Source organism: Saimiri boliviensis, chromosome 11 (genome assembly GCF_048565385.1).
Source record: "Saimiri boliviensis isolate mSaiBol1 chromosome 11, mSaiBol1.pri, whole genome shotgun sequence".
NCBI classification, from domain to species: domain Eukaryota; kingdom Metazoa; phylum Chordata; class Mammalia; order Primates; family Cebidae; genus Saimiri; species Saimiri boliviensis.
In genome coordinates this window covers 34,435,854-34,460,843 of record NC_133459.1, presented here as the reverse complement: position 1 = coordinate 34,460,843, position 24,990 = coordinate 34,435,854, and the positions used below count along the sequence as shown (strand labels likewise).

General features: G+C 47.3%; 2 protein-coding genes across 4 annotated transcripts in view; both read left to right on the top strand.

The window, feature by feature from the left end:
• CLSPN (claspin) overlaps positions 1 to 4,957 on the top strand; it is a 38,676-nt gene extending 33,719 nt beyond the window's left edge. The window contains exons 20-25 of the mRNA XM_039473998.2: positions 100 to 221; positions 467 to 594; positions 1,538 to 1,643; positions 2,216 to 2,298; positions 2,549 to 2,710; positions 3,016 to 4,957. Coding sequence (XP_039329932.1) covers positions 100 to 221; positions 467 to 594; positions 1,538 to 1,643; positions 2,216 to 2,298; positions 2,549 to 2,710; positions 3,016 to 3,129 — 715 coding nt within the window. The 3' untranslated portion in view covers positions 3,130 to 4,957. The remainder of the gene's footprint in view (positions 1 to 99; positions 222 to 466; positions 595 to 1,537; positions 1,644 to 2,215; positions 2,299 to 2,548; positions 2,711 to 3,015) is intronic.
• Positions 4,958 to 19,656: 14,699 nt separating this feature from the next.
• On the top strand, positions 19,657 to 24,579 carry C11H1orf216 (chromosome 11 C1orf216 homolog). 3 transcript variants are annotated; one of them, XM_074380510.1, is made up of 3 exons: positions 19,657 to 19,857; positions 22,142 to 22,862; positions 23,329 to 24,579. In XM_074380510.1, the coding sequence occupies exon 2, from the start codon at positions 22,147 to 22,149 to the stop codon at positions 22,834 to 22,836; it is 690 nt and encodes a 229-aa protein (XP_074236611.1). In that variant the 5' UTR covers positions 19,657 to 19,857; positions 22,142 to 22,146; the 3' UTR covers positions 22,837 to 22,862; positions 23,329 to 24,579. The 3 variants fall into 3 exon arrangements, with proteins under 3 accessions (XP_074236611.1, XP_074236610.1, XP_003937564.1); XM_074380509.1 differs by adding an exon at positions 21,787 to 21,961 and having other exon boundaries at positions 22,142 to 24,579; XM_003937515.4 differs by having other exon boundaries at positions 22,142 to 24,579.
• The last annotated feature ends 411 nt before the right edge of the window (positions 24,580 to 24,990 follow it).

The window sequence follows — 24,990 nt, the reverse complement described above, 5'->3', positions numbered from 1 at the left end:
CCCAGCAAGCCCTTCTGAGTAGCAGGGTATATCATAAGACAGGCCCTATAACCAGCCAGAATGGTCCTTGTTTTGAACACCTTATTTCTCCTGTTATAGGAAAACTATGTTGGATGATGATAAGCGACAGCTACGTTTATACCAAGAGAGGTACCTTGCTGATGGGGATCTGCACAGTGATGGTCCTGGGCGAATGAGGAAGTTTCGATGGAAAAACATAGGTATCTTAGTTGTTGCCTTTAAAAGCAAATAGTTACAGTCTGCTCGTTTGTCCAGTTTCACATGGCAAATGGCAAGCAAAACTAACAGGCTATGGGAAGACCTAGTTGTAGCTATTGTTTTCTGTTAGTGGATGGGAAAAGCTGACATCATTATGTAGTAAACGATAAGGGTTTATTTTTTGTCCGTCCAAGCACCCTCTCCTGTGAAGATTGCTGAATGCTGATTACCTTCACTCTTTGTTTAGATGATGCTTCCCAGATGGACTTGTTCCATAGAGACTCTGATGATGATCAGACCGAAGAACAGCTTGATGAGTCAGAGGCCAGGTGGAGGAAGGAGCGAATTGAACGAGAGCAATGGCTTCGGGACATGGTAGGAATTCACCTACTCTGATCCTAGTTTATGAGGCTGTCACTTAGCTTGTCATGATAGTTTCAAAAACTTGTTGGCTGGGTGCAGTGGCTCACACCTGTAATCCCAGCACTTTGGGAGGTCAAGTGGGGCAGATCATGAGGTCAGGAGTTCAAGACCAGCCTAGCCAACATGGTAAAACTCCATCTCTACTAAAAATAAAAAAATTAGCTGGGTGTGGTGGCACGGGCCTGTAATCCCAGCTGCTCGGGAGGCTGAGGCAGGAGAATTGCTTGAATCAGGACCTGGGAGGCAGAGGTTGCAGTAAGCTGAGATTGCACCACTGCACTCCAGCCTGGGCTAGAGTAAGACTCCATCTCAAAAAAAAAAAAAAAAATCTTAGTTTGGCATAATAGTTTCAAAATCTTAGGCACCATATTGCTATCTCTTTTAATCCTTGAGCTATTTTTTTTTTTGAGACGGAGTTTTGCTCTTGTTACCCAGGCTGGAGTGCAATGGCGCGATCTCGGCTCACCGCAACCTCCGCCTCCTGGGTTCAGGCAATCCTCCTGCCTCAGCCTCCTGAGTAGCTGGGATTACAGGCAAGCGCCACCACGCCCAGCTAATTTTTTGTATTTTTAGTAGAGACGGGGTTTCACCATGTTGACCAGGATGGTCTCAATCTTTCAACCTCGTGATCCACCCGCCTCGGCCTCCCAAAGTGCTGGGATTACAGGCTTGAGCCACCGCGCCCGGCCAAGCTATCTTTTGTATTTTGAGAAGGCTACCATGGACAATTCTCTTCACGTTTGTCTAAGATTAATTTTTTTGTTTAAAGCAGCAAAGTTTGCAAAAAGAAAAACAAATGATACCCCCAGGAACTCTAGTTTCACAATCCAGGCCATGCTAACTATTTAGGAAGGCTATAGGCTTTTTTTTAATGCTGTATAATTTTTATTTTCAGGCACAGCAGGGGAAAATTACAGCTGAAGAAGAAGAAGAAGTTGGGGAGGACAGTCAGTTTATGATAATGGCCAAGAAAGTTACAGCCAAAGCACTGCAGAAGAATGGTGAGCTCTTGTTTCTCCTTAGGGTCTGGCCCCCTGGATTGTTAGTGCTAGAGCTTTGGAGGTGACTCTAACCTTCAGGAGCCGTTGCAGCTTAATCATAAGCTTGTGTCTAATACTGTCTTAAAGAGGCTTCATAGAGACAGTGGGGGACAGTGTATTTAGCTCTTACACTATTGGGCAGTAGAGACTGTACTTGTGAGTATATGTAGCTGGTTTTACTTTATGTTCTAAGGCTCAGAGTAGTTAATTCTGTCTTTCTCTATTTAGTTGCCCAGGATTTTATACCTAAGTGTTAGAGGTGGGATTTTAATCCAGGAATATTTAATTCCAGAAATGAAGCTCTTTACTATTCCACACACTTACCACTTCTGTTTTTCTTAAATGATTACTGTTCAACTTAGCTGTCTCTCTTCTTGGAGACAATTCTTGTAGTTTCAAAGTCACCATTATATAGAACAGGGTTCCCATGGCTTTAGCATATTGATTTAGTTACAAGATGTCTTAGTTTGTTTAGATTTAAAAGTAATTCTAATCAGCTTTTCCCAGAATAGGCCTCTGTCTTTTCTTTCCAGCCAGTCGCCCTGTGGTTATTCAAGAATCAAAGTCTTTGCTCAGAAATCCTTTTGAAGCCATCAGACTGGGAAGTGCTCATCAGGTTAGTTGGGAACCTAGTTAATCTTACATCTAGTCTATGGGTTATTCAGTTTAGGGAATAGTCTCTGTATTTAGAGGAGGGAGGTGGCTGCAGGCAAAAAGTTAATGTTAAAGGAGTCCGCTATTTCTTTTCTACTTGAATAGGGTAGGAATATGTATCCTCAATATCTGGGGGGAGGTAGGGAGGGAAGAACTTTTCATTCTTTAGTTGGCACTTGGGATTTGATACTAGATGACTCGTCTTTCCTCAGGTGAAGACAGGCTCACTGCTAAACCAGCCCAAAGCTGTGCTTCAGAAACTGGCTGCTCTCTCTGATCTTAACCCCAGTGCTCCTCGAAATTCAAGAAACTTTGTCTTTCATACACTTTCTCCTGTCAAGGCTGAGGTGGCAAAGGAATTGTCTAAGTCTCAGGTATGGAATTTGAGAACTAATATGGTGGATTCCCAAACTAGAATTTATTGATTTAAATTTAAAAACAAAAATTCTGACTTAACAGCTTTATGCTGCAGTGTTGAAATCTTGCATTCCCCAATAAAGTACAAGAGAATTGCTACCCCAGTAGGTAATCAACTTTGAAACTTGCCTAGAAAGTTTATCTTTCTTTTTTTCTGTTTTAAATAATCCACGATTTAACTATAAATTGCTTGAGAGCTAGTTGAAGGTAAGTACTTGTATGAAGGTCTTAAGCTGGCCCTGACTCCCTGTCTGCTCTCTAGGTAAAAAGAAGGGGTCCATCTTTCGTGAATTCTCCTTCTCCTAAGCGCCTCAAAACAGATGGTAATAGCACTTCAGGACTGAAGCAAAGCATCTTCAAATACTTGGAGAGCTAACACCATTGAGGGTACCAGAATCTACCATGAGACTGTCTTGACAAGTTTCTAGCACTGAGAGTTGGAATTGACACTCAATCCGATGATCCTTCATAATCAATGCAACAAGATTGCAGACTAAAATTCCAGTTCTTTCTACTGCACAGCTCTGTACATCTCTTTTCCTAGTATTAGTCCCTGGATTGGCCACTGATCTCAATTCTGCAGTATTTACAACATCAACAACTCATGGAATACTTGGGTGAGGTTTCTTTCTTTTTTTTTTAAGGTGGAGTCTCACTCTGTTGCCCAGGCTGGCATGCAATGGTGTGATCTTGGATCACTGCAACCTCCACCTCCCAGGTTCAAGCAAATTTTTGTATTTTTAGTACAGACGGGGTTTTACTATGTTGGCCAGGCTGGTCTCAAAACTCCTGACCTCAAGTGATCCACTCACCTTGGTCCCCCATAGTTCTGGGATTACAGGCATGAGCTACCACACCTGGCCTTGGGTTAGGTGTCACTTCTTTCATTAAACATCTGACATTTTATCCTAGCAGCTTCCTGGGTTAATATCTTTTTGTGATAGAAATGGTTGGAAGAAGAAGAGTAGGGAAAACCGTGACATTACAGATTAGAGAAGACAGTGAAAATCAGTATTATAATGACTGCTTTGCACCCATGAGATACGTACCATGATGACCAGGGTTCGGTGAAAGAAAGTTTTTTGTTTTTTTTGTTTTTGTTTTTGGTTTTTTTTGAGACAGTCTCACTCTGTTGCCCCGGCTGGAGTACAGTGATGCAATCTTGGCTTATGGCAACCGCTGCCTCCTGGGTTCAAGCAATTCTTCTGCCTCAGCCTCCTGAGTAGCCGGGACTACAGGGGTGCTCCACCACAGCCAGCTAATTTTTGTATTGTTAGTGAAGACGGGGTTTCACCGTGTTAACCAGGCTGGTGTTGAACTGACCTCAAGTGATCCAGCCACTTTGGCCTCCCAAAGTGCTGGGATTACAGGCGTGAGCCACTGCGCCCAGCCAAAAGAAAGATTCCTAGAGGACCTAGGAACCAATACATGAGCTGCTGTATTAGTCTTACCCCTTTCATTTTCCTGTATGCGTCTTCCCAAGGCAGCATCACATTTTGAATTAATTTTTGCTGCTTAATAAGGACTTAAACTGGTACCCAAGACAGAAAGACTGTAGCTCTAATTTTCTGGAGCTTGGGGATGAAGATAAAATGTTACACCCAGTGTTCGTTCATCACGGTCTGTGAGGCAGACAGACCTTTCCTGGGACTGAATTCTTAATTTGAAGCACTGTTGTTCAAAGACCTCCCTTCTGGGTCTGACAAGAAGAAACATAACCATTATTTATTTCATTCTCCTGGCTTACAAACATTGCCCTCACTAGTCAATGGACATTTCAGTATTTCATTACTAATTTTGAGAGAAGACCACCATGGAATTTAATAGAAATATTATTGAAGAGAATTGCTATCATTCTCTGTTTTCCCTGAACTACCACAAGCTTCTCAGAATTTCGAACAAATGTTTTTCCCCTCAGAACTGAGCAGCAGTGCTGCTTTGGAAAAACATTCTATGTGAATGTTACGGCTTCCGTGTCAGGAGCTAGACTTGGGAAGCTGGAAGAGAGTGTGCCAGTTTTTTATTGGGAGGTGGGAATACCAATTTAATTGATGAGATTAGGTTGTAGATTTTCTAAAGTTTTCTAATAAGATGCTGACTTTGACAATACTCATGTTTGTATATTTGTAATCTTATAATGGGGAAAATGTATATAAAGATGTTTTAATATGTATGTAGTTTTTCAATAAATCTTAATTCCTTGAAGGGAAGATTTGCTGTTCTGCTTGAATGCTCATTCTTAGGTCAATGCTTGTCTATCATTGAGGAGCATTTCATTTTCAGGTTATCTCCATCCCAGGGAAACCCTCTGGATCTGAAATGAGAGGCTGCTGCAGTTGTCCCCTCACTGGCTTCTCAGTCCTAGTGAATTGATCAAGTCAATTTACCAAGTGGTTTGGGTTCAGCATAGAAGAGGAGAACTGAGTTTACATAAATGGCACCTTCTGTTATAGCTCTTTAAAAAAAAAAAAAAAAGTTATTTTTAGAGACAGTCTCATTCTGTTGTCCAGGTTAGAGTGCAATGGCACAATCATAGCTCACTGTATGTACCCTTGAACTCCTGGGCTTAAGCATCCTCCTTCCTCAACCTTTGGAGTAGCTGGGCCACTTTACAGGTGCATGCCCCCATGCCCAGCTAATTATTTTATTTTTGTAGAGACAGGGTCTTGCTATGTTGCCCTGGCTGATCTTGGAACTCCTGATTTCAAGCAGTCCTCCCACCTTGGCTTCACAAAATGCTGGAGTCACAGGCTCACCTACCAGGCACAGCCTGTTATAGCTCTTTGATTGACCTTTCTTTTTAGATGAGTTTGTATGTACTTCATTTTATCCATGGGTTTAAGATAAGTGTTATTGCCTCTTTTGAGCTCTCTAAACAGTGCCCAAGACAAGAGAGCCCTTGCTGAGCAGGAAGGCTAAATATTTCTCCCCTCTTGTTTCCCTACATGTCTTTTAGGGAAGAGATGGAAAAGACAATTGGAAATGACAACTGGGGGTAAGAAAATTCAGCCAGGCACAGTTTACACTGGGATTACATGACTCACACTGGTAATCCCAGCACTTTAGGAGACTGAGGCGGGTACATTGCTTGAACTCAGGAGTTCAAGAACAGCGGGGGCAACATGGTGAAACCCCGACTTTATTAAAAATGATAATAATAAACAAATAAGAAAATTAGTCCCTGCAAAATCTGGGCAGAAGATGGTTTCTGGGCCAGGCGCAGTGGCTCACGCCTGTAATCCCAGCACTTTGGGAGGCTGAGGTAGGTGGATCACCTGAGGTCAGGAGTTTGAGACCAGCCTGACCAGGAAGGTGAAACCCCATCTCGACTGAAAATACAAAACTTATCTGGGCATGGCGGCAGGTGCCTGTAGTCTCAGCTACTCGGGAGACTGAGACAAGAATATTGCTTGAACCCAGGAGACAGAGGTTGCAGTGAGCCAAGATCGTGCCACTGCACTCCAGTGTGGGTGGAGCAAGACTGTCTCAAAAGAAAAAAAGAAAATGGTTTCTGATTGAGGTACCTGGGAGAAAGCACCCTTTGGAGAAAGAAAACTGGAGTCTTAAATTTCTGGGTTACTTTTCCTTATGCCAGGATAGTTGCTATAAGGTGAGCTAAGCCTTGATCTTGGAAACAGGATTGACATGGACAGTTTTTATCTGACCCACATTCCTGTTGCCCAAGGCACTGAGCCAGCAGCATCAGCTGTGTTTTAATGAAATTGAAGTCCCAGGACCTGCCACTATGGCTTCTAGGAGAACTCAGCTCCACTAGCTTGGAAATTACACATTTGGAGGGATGAGAGCCCATGAGTGTGGAAGATAGAGTGTGCTCAGTGTTGGTCTTTTTGTTTCTTCCTTGTTTCATACACTTGAATAGGGATATGGTATTAGCCTCTTTAAACAGGTCCTTAATCTCATCTCATTAATTCACAGTTGCACAGCCATAGTAGGGTCTCTTCCATAAACCATAAGACTTTATTCACCAAAGCTCTAGAGACAAGGTGCTCAGATCTCTGTAGCATCCCTCGTTTTCTCAATTGCTTCTCTACAAACTTCTCACTTGGAGAGTTTCTAATGCTCAGGCTGGAAGACTTTTTAGGGGGTGTTTTTGGTTTTTATTTCCTAGAGTTATGTCTAATCACTCTTGGGGCATCCTGTCCTAGGACTTGTGTACCTAAGGATAGAAGAGAGTATTTCTGGGAAGAGTGTTGTCATGATACTATTTTATTATATCATCCTTGAAATGGTATTGTATCTTCTACCCTTATTTCCTGCTCATGGCCTGGCACACAGCTTGGAATGTAGTGGTGCCTACCACAGTCTGAATAAATAACACTACACTTTTCACAGTCTCTGTTTATAAAATGAGGATACTAAGTCATGGCTGTCTCAGAGTAGCTGGGGGGCTTAAGTTGGAAAATGTATGTCAGTGCATTATGTCAAGTGCTACTCTGTAAGCATAAGAAATTGCCAGTAGCTCCCAGAAAAAAGAAATTCACCTCCTTTGAGAATGAAAGAAAGAAAGAACCAGTATTGCAATTACATCGTATATTGTAGGTCACTTCTTAAAGGCCCATTGTTTCTCAAATATCTCAAACTTATCCTTGAAAATGTGATCTTCTCTAAAAACCTGCTCTTCCTCCTGTATCTGCCATTTTAGTAAATGACACCTCCATGTACCTAGTCACTCAGACTGGAAACCTGAAGAGCATTCTCGAAACCTTCCTTAATTCTGTAATCAGACAATCTCCAAGTTCTGTTATTTCTACTTCCAAATTGCATCTTGAATCAGCTCATTTCTTCCAGCTCTATGGCCAACGCCCTGGTCCAAGATTCCATATTTTTTTTCCAGGGTACTGCCGTAGCCTCCTGACCTCCCCACTTCTGTTTTTGCTTCCCTTCCATCCAATATGCATAGCAGCCAGAGGTGACCTTTATATAAAGATGATTTGGAGGATGACACTTCCCTACTTATAATCTCTTAATGTCTTCTACTGCACTCAAAAGTTCAAATTTCTCGTGGACAACAAGGCCCTGCATGATACAGCTCTGCCTCCAAACCTCCTGTCTATTTTTCTTTCTCATGACAGGCAGCCTCAGGACCGTCTAAAGGGTCTTTCTCTTTTCCTGGAATGCTCTGACCTCCAACTTCCCTCTTTGTCTGACTAAAGCATAATTCTCAAGGTGTTAGCTTAAGCCTAATTTCTTCAGAGGAGCCTTCTCTGACCATTACCACCCCTTTCTTAATTAGGTTACCTCTGTTTAAGTTTTCTATTTTTTTTTTTTTTTTTTTTTTTTTTTTTGAGATGGATTCTCACTGTCGCCCAGGCTGGCTGGAGTGCAGTGGAGTGATCTCAGCTCATTGAAACCTCTGTCTTCCAGATTCAAGCAATTCTGCCTCAGCCTCCCAAGTACCTGGGGTTACAGCCACATGCCACCACCTCTGGCTAATTTTTGTATTTTAAATAGAGATGGGGTAGGTGTTAGCTTAAGCCTAATTTCTTCATTTCAGAGAAGCCCTCTCTGATTACCACTCCTTTCTTACTTAGGTTACCTCTGTTTATGTTTTCTATTCTTTGTTATTGTTGAAACGGATTCTCGCTCTGTCACCCAGGCTGGAGTGCAGTGAAGTGATCTTGGCTCACTATAACCTCGGCCTCCCAGGCAATCAGTTCTCCTGCCTCAGCCTCCCAACTATCTGGGGTTATAGGTGCTCACCACCACGCCTGGCTAATTTTTGTATTTTTAGTGCCCGGCTAATTTTTGTATTTTTAGTAAGGATAGGTTTTCGCTATGTTGGCCAGGCTGATCTTGAACTTTTGACCTCAAGTGATTCACCTACCTCGGGCTCCCAAAGTGCTGGGATTACAGGCATGAACCACTGCATCCAGCCTTAAGTTTCCTACTCTTGTGGGTCTTGTTATCATGATGTGGTACCTTAATGTTTGTTGAGGCTTTGCCTTCATGTTTTTTTTGTTGAAAAATGTATGCTTTGGGTAGTACCGTGCCTGGCACATAAAATAATTCAACAGATTTTTTGAGCAATGAGTGATGGGGGGCCTGAAGAGCTAATGGTGAAAAGCATGGAGCTGAATGTATACAGAGGAGCTGTATACAGTTCTGTAGTATAGAATAGAGGTGGAGAGCTTTGGTCCTTGCTCTTTCTGCAGCTTGTAAGCATCATGACTTTGGGTAAGTCACTACCTCTTAACTTTTTTCCTCAACTGGAAAATCAGGCTCACGTGAAATAACTTGGTTTAACTCACAGGGTATGGTTAGGATCAAAGGTACAAATTAATGTGAAGTAATTGTGCATATTTAAGAGGCTGTACTAATGCAGGCTAACCCACTGCTGAGGAATGGGTAGAGGAGATGCCTCATTATGCTCTGGTTGAGAGGGAAGGAGAAACCAAACCCCAACAAAGCTCCATAGTCCACCAGTGGCGGCTAGCTGTATGACAAGACATAGCAGTGGAAATGGAGGCCTGCATGTATGCCTGGACTCTCGCAGTGAACTGGGGAGATAGGCAAGGCTTGTGTATGGCTGGTGTCACCTCAGATTTTACCTTTTGAGATCAAGGTACCTGGTTTCTGTCCCCAGTAGTTGTATCGTCTTGGTCTGTACCATCCACGTCCTTCCCATCCCCTCTTTCTGTCCTCTGTCCTCTCACCTTACAGGTTTTTCGTTTTCAGGTTATTGATTTAGTTCTTCCCTGTGGTGGGATTCATAATGGGAAAAGGGGGTTTGAAGTAGCTACAGCCTAAGGGTGATTGGAAGGAGTTGTGGGGCTGGACACCTGAGTTCCTTCCCTTCATTTTAGAGAGAACCATGGTCTGTGGTATTCTTGATGGCTGCTGGGCTAGAGGTAGGGGTGAAGAGGCAGCTCCCAGTGCCAGGCTAGAGAATTATTGCCTAGTCCAAGGGGTAGAAAGTGCTGGGGCAGGGTTGGGAGTGAGCCATGGTTTGGGTTTTTTGGCCCCCATCTGTTTTTCTCAGAGGCTGAGGGAAGGAAAAGAGCTGACTGCCCACCCCTCTGTTTGTCTTGTCTAATTTAACTTACGTTATTTATCAAAAAGACAGGTTATTTGGAAAACCAGATAGACGTAGGCAAAAATCATCTGGGTTTTCCAAACATGAAAAATTAGATTCTGCGGGCCCAGGAGGGAAGGCATATGTGTGTGTGTGTGTGTGTGTGTGTGTGTGTGTGTGTGTGTGTCGTTGCCGGGGTGGGGTAGGGGGGCGAGGTTCAGTGAATGTCTCTGTAGTTAGACCCAGACATTGTTCCATGACGTTCAAGCATACTCCCTCCTTCATTTTCCTTCAAGTTCTTTTAGGATTAGAATCTAAATGAGAAAACTAAAATCATGTTGGTTGCTGGATGTTTTAATTGACCAAGGATGAGAATTCATCAGGGCTATAGAAGAACAGCAGCTGACAGTTTTTTCCTCTTTCCAGCCCTCAGTCTCTTACACAGAGTAGGCAGATGAGTGAGAGGTGCAGGGTTCTGAGAGTTTCTGAAGCAGAAACCTTTACCTCTTGTCTCTTAAATGTTATTGTCCCAAAACAGTTGCAGCAAATATGGAGGTTAGACATTAGAGAAGAACTTAGCATCTCAACTTTCTGATGATCAGATGGCTAAAAGAACACTGAGGATTCAGGGTTGTCTCTCCATCTCATCCAGGGAAGAAGCTAGCTCAGCTTCCTTCTGGACAATGGTGGCTTACTCTGTAGCTACAACCAGGAATTTGTAAAGGTTGTAGTTTTGGGCCGGGCATGGTGGTGCACACCTGTAATCCCAGCGCTTTGGGAGGCTGAGGTGGGAGGATTGCTTGAACTCAGAGGTTTGAGACTGGCTTAGCAAAATGATGTAACCCTGTCTCTACAAAAACTACAAGAATTAGCTATGCATGGTGGCATGTGCCTGTAGTCTCAACTACTTGGGAGGCTGAGGTAGGAGATTCACTTGAGCCCAGAGGTTTTGGCTCCAAAGGGCCAAAATTGCAGCGTTGCACTCCAGCCTGGGCAACAGAATGAGACTGTCTCAAAAGAAAAAAAAAAAGCTTGTGGTTTTGTTACCTTGTGTAGCAACACTTTAAGGAAGGAATTAAAGCAGGAGGCTATTGAGGCACAACTCTTGGCTGACATAGAGGAAATGTTCTGGCTGAAAGCAGAAAGCAAGCCATCCCATTCATACACATATGCACACACACGGAAGACAACCAAGACCTTTTCTGGCCTGAGAAATCTTTGGCGGCTGCAATAGCACTTGTCCCATTGTGAGTGGCATTTTTTCAAAGTGTCATTGGACTGTGAAAGCTACTTAATAACTTGATCTCATTTGAATAATCTGAGTTAATACCAGCTTCACAGTTGTGAGGATTAAATTAAAAAAATTTGTAAAGTGTCTGCCTCAAGGCCTGGCACACAGTAAATCTCAACAAGTGCTTGCTAAATGAATGAATCCACGAATCTGAGCATTCAGATTCTCTCTCCTCACCGTTTCCAAGGATCAGTGCATAACAGCCCCAGTAACTGAGACTTGTAGACTGTCCCAACTGAGCCTGCAGCCTGAGGCGTGATCTAAACCTGCTGTTCATTTAACACATATTTGATGAGTTATGGTGTGGAGGCTGGACCCTTCCATGAAGGCCTTCTTGGCCCAGCTGCTGGAAGCACTATTCAGACAGCCTTCCAATGTGGGAATTGCCTCAGCTGCAGAGAACACCTTGCCCAAGGTCAAGGATAGCCCACATCCAACAGCAACAGGTGTATAAAGGCCCGGCCCTTTTGGCTCATATCAGGTCAACTCTGAAAGGCCACTCTAGCTTCAGAGCTCCCCATGGGATTGGCTGAGGCTGTCACAGGCTTGTATCATAATTCAGCTTTTTCTCTGCTCACTCCTCCTCATTCTTATCCTTCCACAGCTGTTGATCCTAAAGGAGGTTCTTAATGAACATCCTGCACACTAAACAGTCTCAGAGTTGGCTTCCTGGGAAACCCAAGCTGTGAATGTGCTAGTCCTGGTGGCCAAGCCTTTAGAACAACAAAGAACAGAGACTCCTTTGCAATGGAGTTCCGGCATTGGACGTGTGGATACTGTCTCTTTATGCCCACCAGAGGGCAGCAGCATCCTAGCCACCTGCCCGCCTGAGGCTCTGGGAGTGGGCTTGAAGCCTTTTCCCAGGCTACTTCAAGCCCCACACCAGTATTGGGCAGGATCACCTCCCTTAGGGTGTCCACCCTCCTGACCAAAACAACAAAACTTTCTTAAACTGTCCAGGCCTTAGTTATGTTAGCTTCAAGCACCCACACCACCAGCACTGAAGGCCAATCCGTCTTCCTACCGCCCCTTCCCCTGCTCCCCAGCCGGTAACCTCCATGCCTGGGATCTCCCACCTCTCACACTTACCATCCACAATCGATTTGTTTTCTGTGTGACAAGGTAATTACGAGCTTGGGGCCAGTAGGCCCAGGGGCCAGTCTGAGGATGGTCACTTCATTCTGGCTCTCCCTGTTGTGCTAACGGTATCGATTTTTAGTTGTATTTATTATGATGATGTGTGTGTGTGTGTGATCTGGCCCTGGTGACATGACATATGGAGGCCAGAGGGTGACAGCAAATTTCCTCTCGTCACAATTTAACTTCTTGAAACCCCCCACCCAGCATTGTGTATCTACAGGTTTTAACATCTTTGCTCATCCCTCTTTATTCTGTCCACTCATTCCCAAAGATTTCCAAGAGATTCACAGGAGCCAGATAGATATGGCTACAGGAGCGAGGAAAGGGTCTGGGAAGGCGAGTGAGGACAGCAAGAGCACTACCTTTCGTCAGCAGCTATTAACTCATCCGGCAAAGATTTACTACGTTCCCATCACATGCCGGTTACTTCTAGGCTAAGTTCCCCAACTCCCTGCTGGGGGCCATCCTGAGACAGCCGGCTATGCACCTCCTTTTTTTTTTTTTCTGAGGGCGGGGGCTGCATCTGTTTCTGTGGCTGTGAAATGGGTGTGAGGAAAACCTGACCAGGAAGCTTTCAGAGAGAGTGAGACTGAGATTGGGTGCAACCAATTCAAGAATGCTGCTTGCCTGAACTTCAGGCCACTTAAGGCCTCCTGTAACGTAGTCTACTACTTCCTTTCCGGGAAGAGGAAGGGCGAGCTTGAGGCAAAACATTACAAGTGGAAGGGGGCGCTCAGAACTGCAATGATTGCCATGGGAATTAGCTGAGGCTGAGGGCGGTTCGTGGGGCCACGTTTCCCCAGCCTGTCTTCTCTGTGCCAGCCAGGAGAATGAATAAATCATTGTTCGGGGGCGGGATGCAGCTGCCGAGCTCCTCCCCTCGGCACATGCCCCAACTCCAGCTCGTCCATTGAGGGCTGCTGGAGCAGAGCGGTTTATACACCCAGCTCCCCAAATCCTATTGAGGCCTCCCCTTCTGCACGAGCCACCGGCTCCAAGCCCATTCAGCCTGGCCTTTTGTGCTGGGGGTTAAGTGGTTACATGTGGGGGGCACCCAGAAAGGAACTGTCAGGCCTTGAAAGGCTGTGTTGATACAGTGCCCTCCTACTGATGAATGGGGTGGGTGGAGGAGAAGTGGGCGGCCGGAGGGTGGGGTGGGGGAGAGGGCTTGGGGATTATGGAGCCCACAGAGGCAGCTGCTAGGAAGGGGGTGGAGCAGGCACCCCCATCTCTCATTCCTCCTTCAGCTTCTCTGTCTAGCTTATTCCCTCTGTTGTGGGCACTGGATGATCAAGAGTCTTGGGACCTTGGATTTGGCTTTTCTGGTCTCCTGGTGACCACCTGAGTGCACTGGAGAGAAAGAGTTTATATTACCTTTAATTCTTCCAGCAGCTCCGAAAATACCTGTTTCTCCCTTATCCCTTGGAAGGGGTGGGTGAGAAGGAACAGGGTGGGGGACAGGGCGAGGATTCATTTCCTAGGTTCATCTGGTGCAGTGGATTTGCAGCTGTGCCCTGCTGAACTGTAAAAACTTCCCTGAGGTTCCCTCAGAGCCCTTAGGTGGAAGGGTTAGGGGAAGAGAGATCTTGAACTGGGTATAGAGGAAAGATTTTGTTGAGGGGGAAAAAAAATGACTTCAAGGCTCTAAAAATGCTTTAAAACTTCTAATCGAATGTACCTCCCTGTCATTTGACGGCTGGGAAAACAGCCAAAGTGGAGGATAGGTGAATGGGCATATTTTACCTAAGGTAATCACACAGTAATTTCTTGGTAGACTAGAGAGGCACTTTACCTTTAAGAAGCAGTAGAGAAACGGATGAACAAAACAACTAGGTCACCAGCTTCCTAGGCCTTCCTTTTCCAAGATGAACAAATTCTGGGGAACAATTTTCATTCTAATCTGCCTTAAAGGCTCTCTGGCAGGTCAAAGGTCCTCTGGGGCTGTGCCTGGTCTTGGGAGCCCAAGTAACAATGTTCACCATTATAACGTTATTGAACAATGTTCAAGGCATGTTATCTTGTTTAGCCCAAAAGGTTAAAATGATTTGATTTGCCTAAGTTCCCAAAGCCATGTGGGGTAGTTGACAGATGATGTGAGCTCAGGAAGAGAGAAGAAAGCTGGTTAGCCAAGCAGTTTGTAATCCAGGATTGTGCTTTTGTTCTGATGTGGAACCTTCGAGGCTTCCTCAGTTATTTCCCTGCTGCCCCCAGGATGGAGCCCAAGCTCCTCCGGATGGTACTCAAGACCTTTCACAACTGGGCCACCTTTATCTTCTAGCCTCACCTTACCTCCACTATCCACTGAGCTCTAGCCACACTGGCCTATGGGGTGTTTTCTGAACTCACTCTGAAAATGCAGTCTCCCGTGCATTCTCTTGCTTTCTCCTGGTGACCTCCTTTTCATCCCTCAAGGACTGGCTCAAATATCACTGTGCTGGCTGGGTGCAGTGGCTCAAACCTGTCATCCCAGCATATTGGGAGGCCAAGGTGGCAGGATCACTTAAGGCCAGGAGTTTCATACAAGCCTGGGCAACATAGCAAGACTCCATCTCTTTTTTTTGAGACAGAGTCTTGCTCTGTCGCCCAGGCTGGAGTACAGTGGCACGATCTCAGCTTACTGCAACCTCCAACTCCCAATTCAAGTGATTCTCCTGCCTCAGCCTCCAGAGTAGCTGGGACTACAGGCACATGCCACCATGCCAACTATGTTTTTGTATTTTTAGTAGAGACGGGGTTTCACTGTGTTAGCCAGGATGGTCTTGATCTCCTGACCTCACGATCCACGCGCCTCAGCCTCCCAAAGTGCTGGGATTACAGGCATGAGCCACTGTGGCTGGCTGACTCCCATCTCTTAAAAAAATATAATAACCTCTGAGAAGCCTTTCCTTACCCTTCCTGGGGCTCACTAGTTTTACCTCCTGGCTCTGTTGCAGGGCCCATTACATTGTTATTGTTATAGCCCACTCTTCTATTTTTTTCTTTTTTTTTTGAAACAGGTTTTGGCTCTGTCATCCAGGCTGGAGTGCAGTGGTGTGATCTTGGCTCACTGCAGCCTCTGCCTCCCAGGCTCAAGCAATTCTTGTGCCTCAGCCTCCCAAGTAGCTGGGATTATAGGCGTGTACCACCATGCCCTGCTAATTTTTGTATTTTTAGTAGAAACGGGATTTCAGCACATTTATCAGGCTGGTCTCAAACTCCTAGCCTCAAGTGATCTGCCTGCCTTGGCCTCCCAAAGTGCTGGGATTACAGGCGTGAGCCACCACACCAGGCCTTCTGTTTCCCTTTCTAAACAAGGAGCTCCCCAAGACCATGACCAGTTCTGATTCTGTTCTGAATTCCCCACACAGTACCTGACACAAAGTAAGGACTCTGTAACTGTATGATACCTGTGAATGGATGGGAAGGGACAAGGTCTTTGAAGCTGAACCACCTTGATCCTACCCACCCCTTTCTTCCTGAGAATACTGACATTGAGAAATCATCCACCTGTGAATAACTCTTATGCCTGTCCTATTTCCTGGATGAGAAATTCCTCTCATCTTCCCTGGTTACTCACCAGGGAAGTGAAATTCCCTCACCTTCCTGGCTACTCACTGCTAGCCTCTCTTGGCTCTGACATCTGTCTGCTTGCCAAGAGGCTTATCCACTGTCCATAGTTGGGTCTTGATGGCATGGCCTTCTGCAGAGCCCTGTTCAGGGCGATACTGGCCATCTCTGGAGATTTCTGTGTCCCTGCCACTTAAGTCCCTGGCATATATGTGGGTAGGTGAACACAGTCACAGACATCCTTTCACTTGGGGTGAATAATTCTCTGGTGTCCTCACGGGAAAAGCCTCTGGTGAATGAAAAACAGGCATCTCTACAGCTGCTTTTTTGTCTTCCTGCAGACATGGACATCCCTGCCTTCTTGGGGCTTTTTGTTTTTCAGGCTTTAAATTCTGAAGATTATGGAGTGGCCAGGACTGCTGTGTGAGCACTGACTGTATGAATTATACAGTGCTAGAATATTCCATACAACATTACCCTTGATTAAGCCAAGAGGCTGCAGGCTAGGTGTGGTGGCTTACATCTGTAATCTCAGCACTTTGGGAGGCTGAGGCAGGCAGATCACTTGAAGCCAGGAATTCGAGACCAGCCCGGGCAACATGGTGAAACCCCATCTCTATTAAAAATACAAAAATTAGCTAGGTGCAGTGGCACATGCCTGTAGTCCCAGCTACTCAGGAGGCTGAGGCATGAGAATCGCTTGATCCTGGGAGGCAGACATTGCAGTGAGTGGAGATTGCACCAGTGCAATCCAGCCTGGTTGACAGAGTGAGACTCTGTCTCAGAAAAAAAAAAAAAGAAAGAAAGAAAGAAGGAAAGGAGGCTACAATCTGATGCACTTCAAATGAATTCACTTGGCTTAGCAGGTATTACATTATTTAGAAGTAACTAGCTTTAGGCCCGGCGTGGTGACTCACACCTGTAATCCCAGCACTTTGGGAGGCCATAGAGGGCAGATCACCTGAAGTCAGGAGTTTGAGAACAGCCTGGTGTTTGGCCAACTTGGTGAAATACTGTCTCTACTAAAAATACAAAAATTTGCCAAGTGTGGTGGTGGGCACCTGTAATCCCAGCTACTCAGGAGGCTAAGGCAGGAGAATTGCTTAAACCTGGGAGCCGGAGGTTACAGTAAGCTGAGACTATGCCACTGCACTCCAGCCTGGGTGACAAAGAGAGACTCCATGTCAAAAAAAAAAAAAAAAAAAAAAAAAAAGGAATAACTAGCTTTTTAGAACAATGGAATTGATGACTCAGCTATTCCAGGCTGGGGTGCTGCCCTGCAGAACATGATATAGGCTTCACTTTTTTAATTTTTAAAAAAATTTTTTTGAGATAGAGTCTCACTCTATCACCCAGGCTGGAGTGCAGTGGTGCAATCTCAGCTCAGTCCAAACTCTACCTCCTAGGTTCAAGTGATTCTCCTGCTTCAGCCTCCTGTTGGGATTACAGATGTGAACCACCACGCCTGGCTAATTTTTGTATTTTTGAAATGGGGTTTCATCATGTTGGCCAGTCAGGTCTCAAATTCCCAGCCTCAAGTGATCTGCCCGCTTTGGCATCCCAAAGTACTGGGATTACAGGTGTGAGTCACCATGCCAGGCCCAATATAGGCTTTAAATCGATGTATATAATGCTTTGTCCTTTGTGGCCAGAATCCATAGGAAAAGGTAGAAGTAGCACCTTATATGACTGCACCTAAGGACTAAGAGTTTTATTCCTGTCTCTGAGATTCTGGGTATTGCAGGTCAGAAGGTGATAGCATTGGCCAGGCACGGTGGCACACGCCTGTAATCCCAGCATTTTGGGAAGCTGAGACAGGTGTATCATGAGGTCAGGAGTTCAAGACCAGCCTGGCCAACATGGTGAAACCCCCATCTCTACTAAATATACAAAAATTAGCTGGGCGGGTGGCAACCACCTGTAGTCCCAGCTACTCTGGAGGCTGAGGCAAAAGAATCACTTGAACCTGGGAGGCAGAGGTTGCAGTAAGCTGAGATCTCATCACTGCACTCCAGCCTGGATAACAGAGTAAGACTCCGTCTCAAAAAAAAAAAAAAAAAAAACATCCGGGTCCCTTCCATAACATACACAGACAGATCACTCTCTCAGAAAACAAAACAAAACAAAACAAAACAAAAAGACCTTTAGATACTAAGAGATCAGAGAAAATGGAGAGAAGAGACAGGACAGAAATAATAGAAGAACATTTATCAGAGGTAAAAGACATGAGTTTCTAGAACAAAAATCAGCTGGGCATGATGGTGCGTGCCTATAGCCTGAGCTCCTAAGGAGGCTGAGGCACTAGAATCGTGTGAACCTGGGAGGCTGAGGTTGCAGTAAGCTGAGATCTCACCACTGCATCCAGCCTGGGCGAAAGAGGGAGACTGCATCTCAAAAAGAGAGTGAGGATTTGGGTCACCTCAGGCTGAAGGCCAGGGGAACCTGCAGCAGATAAAGGAAGGGAGAAGGCTTAGGTCACAGGATCTGATATAGAAATGGAGCTGAGGTCTCCACTTGTATTTTCTTAGCTGGAGGAGTGTGCAAAATCTGAATTACTTCTGCCTTCTCCTTCTTATTTCTTTTTCCCTCTTAAAATAGTCATCATAATCATAAAAATTTCTTTTCCATTTCCCCTGTTTTTGCATATAGGATTTCTTGGTGTGATTTAATTTGTCAATTAGTCTCTAGGTTGCAGAATGGTGACTTGGAATCAAGTTGAAACTAGAAGGGGATACCTCATATATTAGGGTCAGCAATTACTCTACTCTGTTCTCTTTAATTGCAAACAAGAGTCTCCAACTTCAAATTTCCCCAGGATGCAAAAGAGTGAGCGGGGTCAAGCTTCAGTAGAGTGGGCCTCTGAGAAGAATCTACTGGAGTTTGGAACCCAGGACCCTTTCTTATCACGCTGTTCCTCCTTACCTGGGCAAAAGCACAGGTGCCCACTGTCCACGTGTCATGGATGGGCTCTGTGTCCTGTGGAGAGCGCCCGTCCCGCGTACAGGACATCAGCCCTGGGTCCTGTCCTAGGCCGGATCTTTCTTTCTCTCTCTCTCTCTCTCTTTTTTTTTTTTTTTTTGAGACGGCGTCTCACTCTGTCTCCCAGACTGGAGTGCAGTAGTGCAATCTTGGCTCATTGCAACCCTCACCTCTCAGGTTCAAGCGATTCTCCTGCCTCAGCCTCCTGAGTAGCTGGGATTACAGGCGCCCACCACCATGCCCAGTTAGTTTCTGTATTTTTAGTAGAGACGGGGCTTCACCATGTTGGCCAGGCTGAGTTCAAGTGATCCGCCCGCCTCGGCCTTCCAAAGTGCTGGGATTCCAGGTGTGAGCCACCGTGCTCGGCCTCTTTTGTCTTCTCTTAAAACATAGTTTTCACTAAGCGACTTTAGTCAAATAAGCACAAAAAAGAATATATAATTCCAAATTGTGATCAATGCTCTGAAGGAAAAGAACGTGCCCTGACATAAAAGGGGGAACGAATGTGGTCTAGGGAGTCAGAGATTTCTCTGAGAAGAGATCTGAAAAAGGAGTAAGTGGAGAGGGGGAAGAGCGGAAAGGGGCGTGCTGGAGGGTAGCTTCGGAGAGGGACCGCAGAGGACGAAGCGGGAGAGGCCGCAGGAAGCGCAGAGCCCCGCGGCTGCTGCATTAGGGGACGTCCCAGCAGTGGGGAAGCCGCTGAGGGGTCTAAGGCCGGAAGGTGGTGACTAATCAGATTCCACCTGAAAATGTCACGCTGTCTGCAGTGAGGCGAACTGATCGAAAGGGCCCAGCGAATGCCAATAGGAGCGAGCACCGGACCTGGAAGGCCTGGGTCAAGGCGGCCCCGCGCAGGGGCGAGGCGGTTCCGGCGCGCGGCTCCGCGGAAAACCGAACCGGCCCACGTGAGCCCGGCCGCCCCGCCCCGCCCCGCCGCGCAGACGCCGCCCGACTCTGCAGTCCCCGCCTGGGGGTGGGCGCGCTGCCCGGGAGCCCCGCACCCACGCCTGGACCGCGGAGACGCCCAGGCCGAGGAACCCCCAGCCCAGGGACTGGACATCACCGGGGCCAGGTGGAGCCAGAGCCAGACGCGCCGGAGCCGGCGCCTCTAGGCCGTGAGTCCGAGTCTGGGGCCGGAGGGGGAGAGCTTGGGGCCCAGCCGCGGGAAGCGGGGAGTCACAGCTGCCTCTTCGCGGAGACTAGGGAAGGTTGGGCTCTGTCTCCTGGGACGGTCGCCCACTTCCGCAAGGCCAGGAAAGGAGGATGCCTCCAATCTGGGGGGAGACCTAGTCCTGGGGTGTCGAGGTTCCCCTTTTTCTATCTGTAAGAACCTTGTGATCCCTAGCGCCGCCTCCACTCCATCCCGGCTTTTATCCAAGTATAGGAAAAAAGAAAGCATTAGGGCCAGGGGAGATCTCTAGGCATCTTTCCACAAGCCTTCCTTAGAGGGTGATAACAAAGGAACTGTTCCCACACCCTTCTCCCTAGGACTTCTGCCCATTGCTGGGGGTGGGGAGGGTCCCTGCTACTTAATGGAGCGCCTCCCAGTACCGGCTCCATTTACAGTATCCTTCCCCTTCATGCTCGTCAATTGTTCTAATCCCAGTGCTGTTTGGTCAGTAGAATCCCTTTATCAATTCAAACCCTAATTTTGATTAGAAGCCGGTTACCCGGGAGAGAAGAGTGGTGTGGCATGCCTTCCCTCCAGGGCATCAGGGTCGCACAAGCTAGGGACAGGGACACAAGATAGTGGCCTTGTTCCAGGGGCATTGGGAGGGAAGGGGGCAGGCTCAGAAGAAAAGCTTGTCACTGGAAGAGGCCGGGCTCCTTGGAGCAGAGAGGGAACCGAACCCTGCTCTTCCACAACCCAGCTCTTCCACCCCTGGGGAGTTGGCAGTAGCTTACTGAGTATGGAAATTCACTGCAGTCCCTTCTCCCATTCCTTCACTCAGCAAGTGCCTATATGCAGATAGCCTGGTTCGGAGCTCTGTGCTGGCTCTGGGGAATATAATGGAGGATATACAGAGGAGGTCCAAACCAGAATACGAACTGCTATTACAAGATCATTCAACAAACCAAAAATGCCAGTTGAATAGACATTCGCTGATCGTCCATCATGTATGCCAGGGACAGACACAAAGCTGGATGAGACAGTGTGTACCCAGGGCAATGGGGACCCAGAGGAAGGCTTAAGTAACCATGCTTGTTTATGTAATAGGCAGTATCAAGACAGCTTCATAGACATGGGGACATGGAGACATGGGGATATTACAGCTGAGTTTTGAAGTACAAAAAAGGAATTTGCTGGGTGAAGGGAGGAGCTTTGAGGGGAGAGGATATTGAAGGCCAGAGGAATAGCATAAGAAGAACAATGCTGTGTTTTGAGATCTCTGGGTGGTTTGCTATGATGGGAGGGGCAGAGTGGCAAGAGGCAGGTATGGAGGGGCGAGCAGGGGCCAGATCAAACAGGGCCTTGTAGGCCACGTAGGGGTTTAGCAGGAGTTCAGAGAGGGCACTTGGAGCGGTGACAAGTCAAATTTGCATTTTTAACTGGAGGCAGAGAGATCAGTGGAAACGCTGTGGCAATAATCCAAGTCAGAAATGGCCTGGAAGAGGAAGAATGGTCAGAATGTGGTTATCAATGAGATGGGAGAAGGAAGGAGAGTGAGGAACCCGGATGCTCTCAGCCTTCTGGATGGAGGGCAGAGCCATTTTGCTGAGGATACTGAAGAAGGAGAGTTTGTTTGGTTATGTGGAATTTTGGGGGGGGGAGGTGGGGGACGGAGTCTTGCTCTCACGCAGGCTGGAGAGCAGTGGCACAATCTCAGCTCACTGCAGTCTGTGCCTCCTGGGTTCGAGTGATTCTCCTGCCTCAGCCTCCCAAGTGGCTGGGATTACAGGCACACTGCCACCACGCCTGGCTAATTTAGGTAGAAATGGGGTTTTGCCATGTTGGCCAGGCTGGTCTTGAACTCTTGACCTCAGGTGAGCCACCACACTCAGACTGGTTAAAAAGAATTTGAGGAGCTTATGGTTGGTTGCAGGGTTGGATAGCAGTTAGATCTGAGCCGAAGACAGATCTGAGAGTCACCAGCATATGATGATCCTTGAAGCCACAGCAGAGAATGAGGTCATCTGGAGAGAAATACACAAAATGAGAAGACAGCCTGGCTCTGAGGGCTGAGGAAAAGCCCTCTGCAGGAGGCAGAGAATGAACAGGTAGATGGATGAACAGGGAGGATGAAAACCATGAAGGGAAGTGCTACCAGAGGCAAGAAAGGGCTTGACAGGGAGTGGCCGGGCTCTTGCTCTCAGCCTCGTCCCTGCAGCTAAGTTGCCCTGACTTCAGGCACTCCACCCTGTCCTACTGTGACTCAGTCTCCTGCTTTCCTTTTACAGACCAGATGTTCGCTATCCAGCCAGGGCTAGCTGAAGCGGGGCAATTCCTGGAGGATCCACCTCCTGGAGTATGTCAGCCCGAGCTCCAACAAGACAGCAACTCCAACTTCATGGCAAGTGCCAAGGATGCTAATGAGAATTGGCATGGGATGCCAGGCAGAGCGGAACCGATCCTGATGAGAAGCTCCTCTGAGTCGACCTCTGACAACCAGGCCTTCCGGGCCCCTGGGTCCCCTGAGGAAGGGGTGCGCAGCCCCCCAGAGGGGGCAGAGATTCCCGGGGCTGAGCCTGAGAAGATGGGTGGTGCTGGCACAGTCTGCTCCCCTCTGGAGGACAACGGCTATGCCAGCAGTTCCCTGAGCATCGACAGCCCTAGCAGCAGTCCTGAGCCTGCCTGTGGGACTCTGAGAGGCCCTGGCCCTCCTGATCCCCTTCTGCCCTCAGTGGCCCAGGCTGTGCAGCACTTGCAAGCTCAGGAGCGCTACAAAGAGCAGGAGAAGGAAAAGCACCACGTGCACTTGGTGATGTACCGTCGCCTGGCACTGCTGCAGTGGATCCGGGGCCTGCAGCATCAGTTGATTGATCAGCAGGCCCGACTGCAGGAGAGCTTCGACACCATCCTAGACAACCGGAAGGAGCTTATTCGCTGTCTCCAGCAGAGGGCAGCACCATCCAGGCCCCAGGACCAGGGCTAAGGGTGTGCCTCCACAAGTGTGCAAGGGTATGTGTGTATATTTGCAGACGTGTGAGGTGGTGCCCTAGTAAGTACATAATTATTTGCTGGCATGATTGCAGGTAGGCATGAGTGTGAACGTGCTAACATGTAGGCAAGTGTGTGTAGGCATGTGTGAATAAGCATGTATAAATGAGCTTAAGTGCTGTGTGCACATGTGTACACACAAGCTAACTTATCTGCAGACCTACATGTAAGTGTGTAAGAGTGAACATATGTATGTGTAGTATGTAAGAAGAATGAGGAAATCTGTATATGCGTGTGTAGACAGGTACCCAGCAGTGTGTGTATGTGCACATGAGTGAGGATGTATGTGCAGAATATGTGTGTGTATGTGAGTGAGTTTGAGTGTGCAGGCTTGTGTTGGGTGCATGGGAGGGAGCTCTCATGTGTGCAGGGGTGCATGGGTGTGGGCGCAGGCGTGGGAGGTATAAGAAGCATGTGTGTTTTGCAGGCAGACTCATGAGCAGGTGTGTGCAAATGTATATCCAGCAGTACCTGTGGAGTGTCGACCACACTGTGTCCCTCGTGGCCTACCCCAGCCTTTCTTCTCCACTGGATTCACTAGACAGAGGGCTAGCATGCTGTCGTTTATCTGAGGGTTGCGGCTGATCGTTCTCCTGGGATTTACAGGCCACCTCTCCTCTCCTTTTCCCTCACTAAACCCAGACTTGCTGAGCTACGGCTGTTGTCCCTGAAGTTAGCTTTGCTGTAGGAGGTTTAGTGGCTGCTCTGGCCTGCCATGGCATTTTGGCTGCAATTTTGTCAGGCAGTGGATGGAGAACCGGTGTCAGGAAGGGGAACTGGGAGTAGTGATGGAGATGATGGTGGCACTGGGGACAGAGAAGGACACAGGGGACTGTCCCTCTTGAACTCTGCCTTTGGGCACCTGGGAGATGGGGACAGGGGAGATGTTAATAATGGAACCCAGTGAAGAACAGGAGAATGGGAATTCTAAAATACTAGTTCCCAAATAAACCATTTCTCCATTGGGAAAGGAGCTGTGGCAAACCCTGTTGATTTAAGCTTCTGATGAAAAGCAATGTATAAGTTTGCAAGTAACAGACAGGATGTTCCAAGGCTGATGAGGAAAATATCACTTCCCTGTCTGTGCCTCTGCGTTGCTGTGACTCTCTGGCTTTAGCAGCATTGGATGTCGAATTGGTTTGGTCCATTTCTCTGAAGTCGGACTGTCAAGATGAGCCAGAGGTTGGCTTTCTGGGACAGGAAGGGGACAGTGTCAACGTAAACCTCTGGAAATGCTTAGGACGCTGAGTTTTAACCCCGTCTTTCACTGCATGGCCCTTCAAACAGGGATTGGCAGGCTCCGTGAGTTACAGAGTGGGTGAGTCTTAGAATCAACGCGTAAGGTGGCTAAGCTCTCTGCTTTGTTCCTGGGAGCCAAGAGAATGCAGGATCCTGGTGGGTGAGCAGTGGTATGAAGAGGGGACACTGACGAGTGAACAGTGGCCTGGAAGTCACTGATGCAGCCTCTGGCCCTTAGTCTCCCTGTCAGCAAAGTGGGAGAGCTCTTCCTGTCTATCTCTAAAGAGTTTTGTCCCCGATAGGTGGGTGGGTGAAAGGTCCAGGGAGCAGGGGTGAGGGGTGGGCCCTGAAGACTTTTTGTCTGTAGCTGTTGCATATTGAGTGTGTAAACCCAGCCTTTGGACCAACCCAGAATGAATAAACTGGGCAGAGAATTAAATTTCTTGAGTATGTGTTTTTCTTCGACCTGTTGTCTGGTGGTCTCTTTTGCACACCATCTGAACTCCCCTTTTCAGTATGGTCCTGGATGGGGAGCTGGGGGATGGTTTTGGGGGAAGACACTGGAGAATGTAGACTGCTATGCCTGATGACCCAATGGGGTGGGGAAGTCTCTCGGGGGCCTCCCAGTGTGACAGGGGAGACGGCCTCTATCCTGAGGGCCCCGTTAGGATTGTCCTTGTCCCGTGTCACCTTTGGGCCTAAGTGAATTGTGAGGGACACATACCATACACACTTTCACATACTCAACTGTACCCTGGGCCGTGCACAGTGTAGTCCCAGCACTTTTGGAGGCTCAGACAGGTGGATCACCTGAGGTTGGGAGTTCAAGACCAGCCTGGCCAACATGGTG

Bases quoted from the DNA above. Each gene is read 5' to 3' on its own strand.
- C11H1orf216 (XM_074380510.1), top strand. From the start codon at position 22,147: ATGTTCGCTATCCAGCCAGGGCTAGCTGAAGCGGGGCAATTCCTGGAG.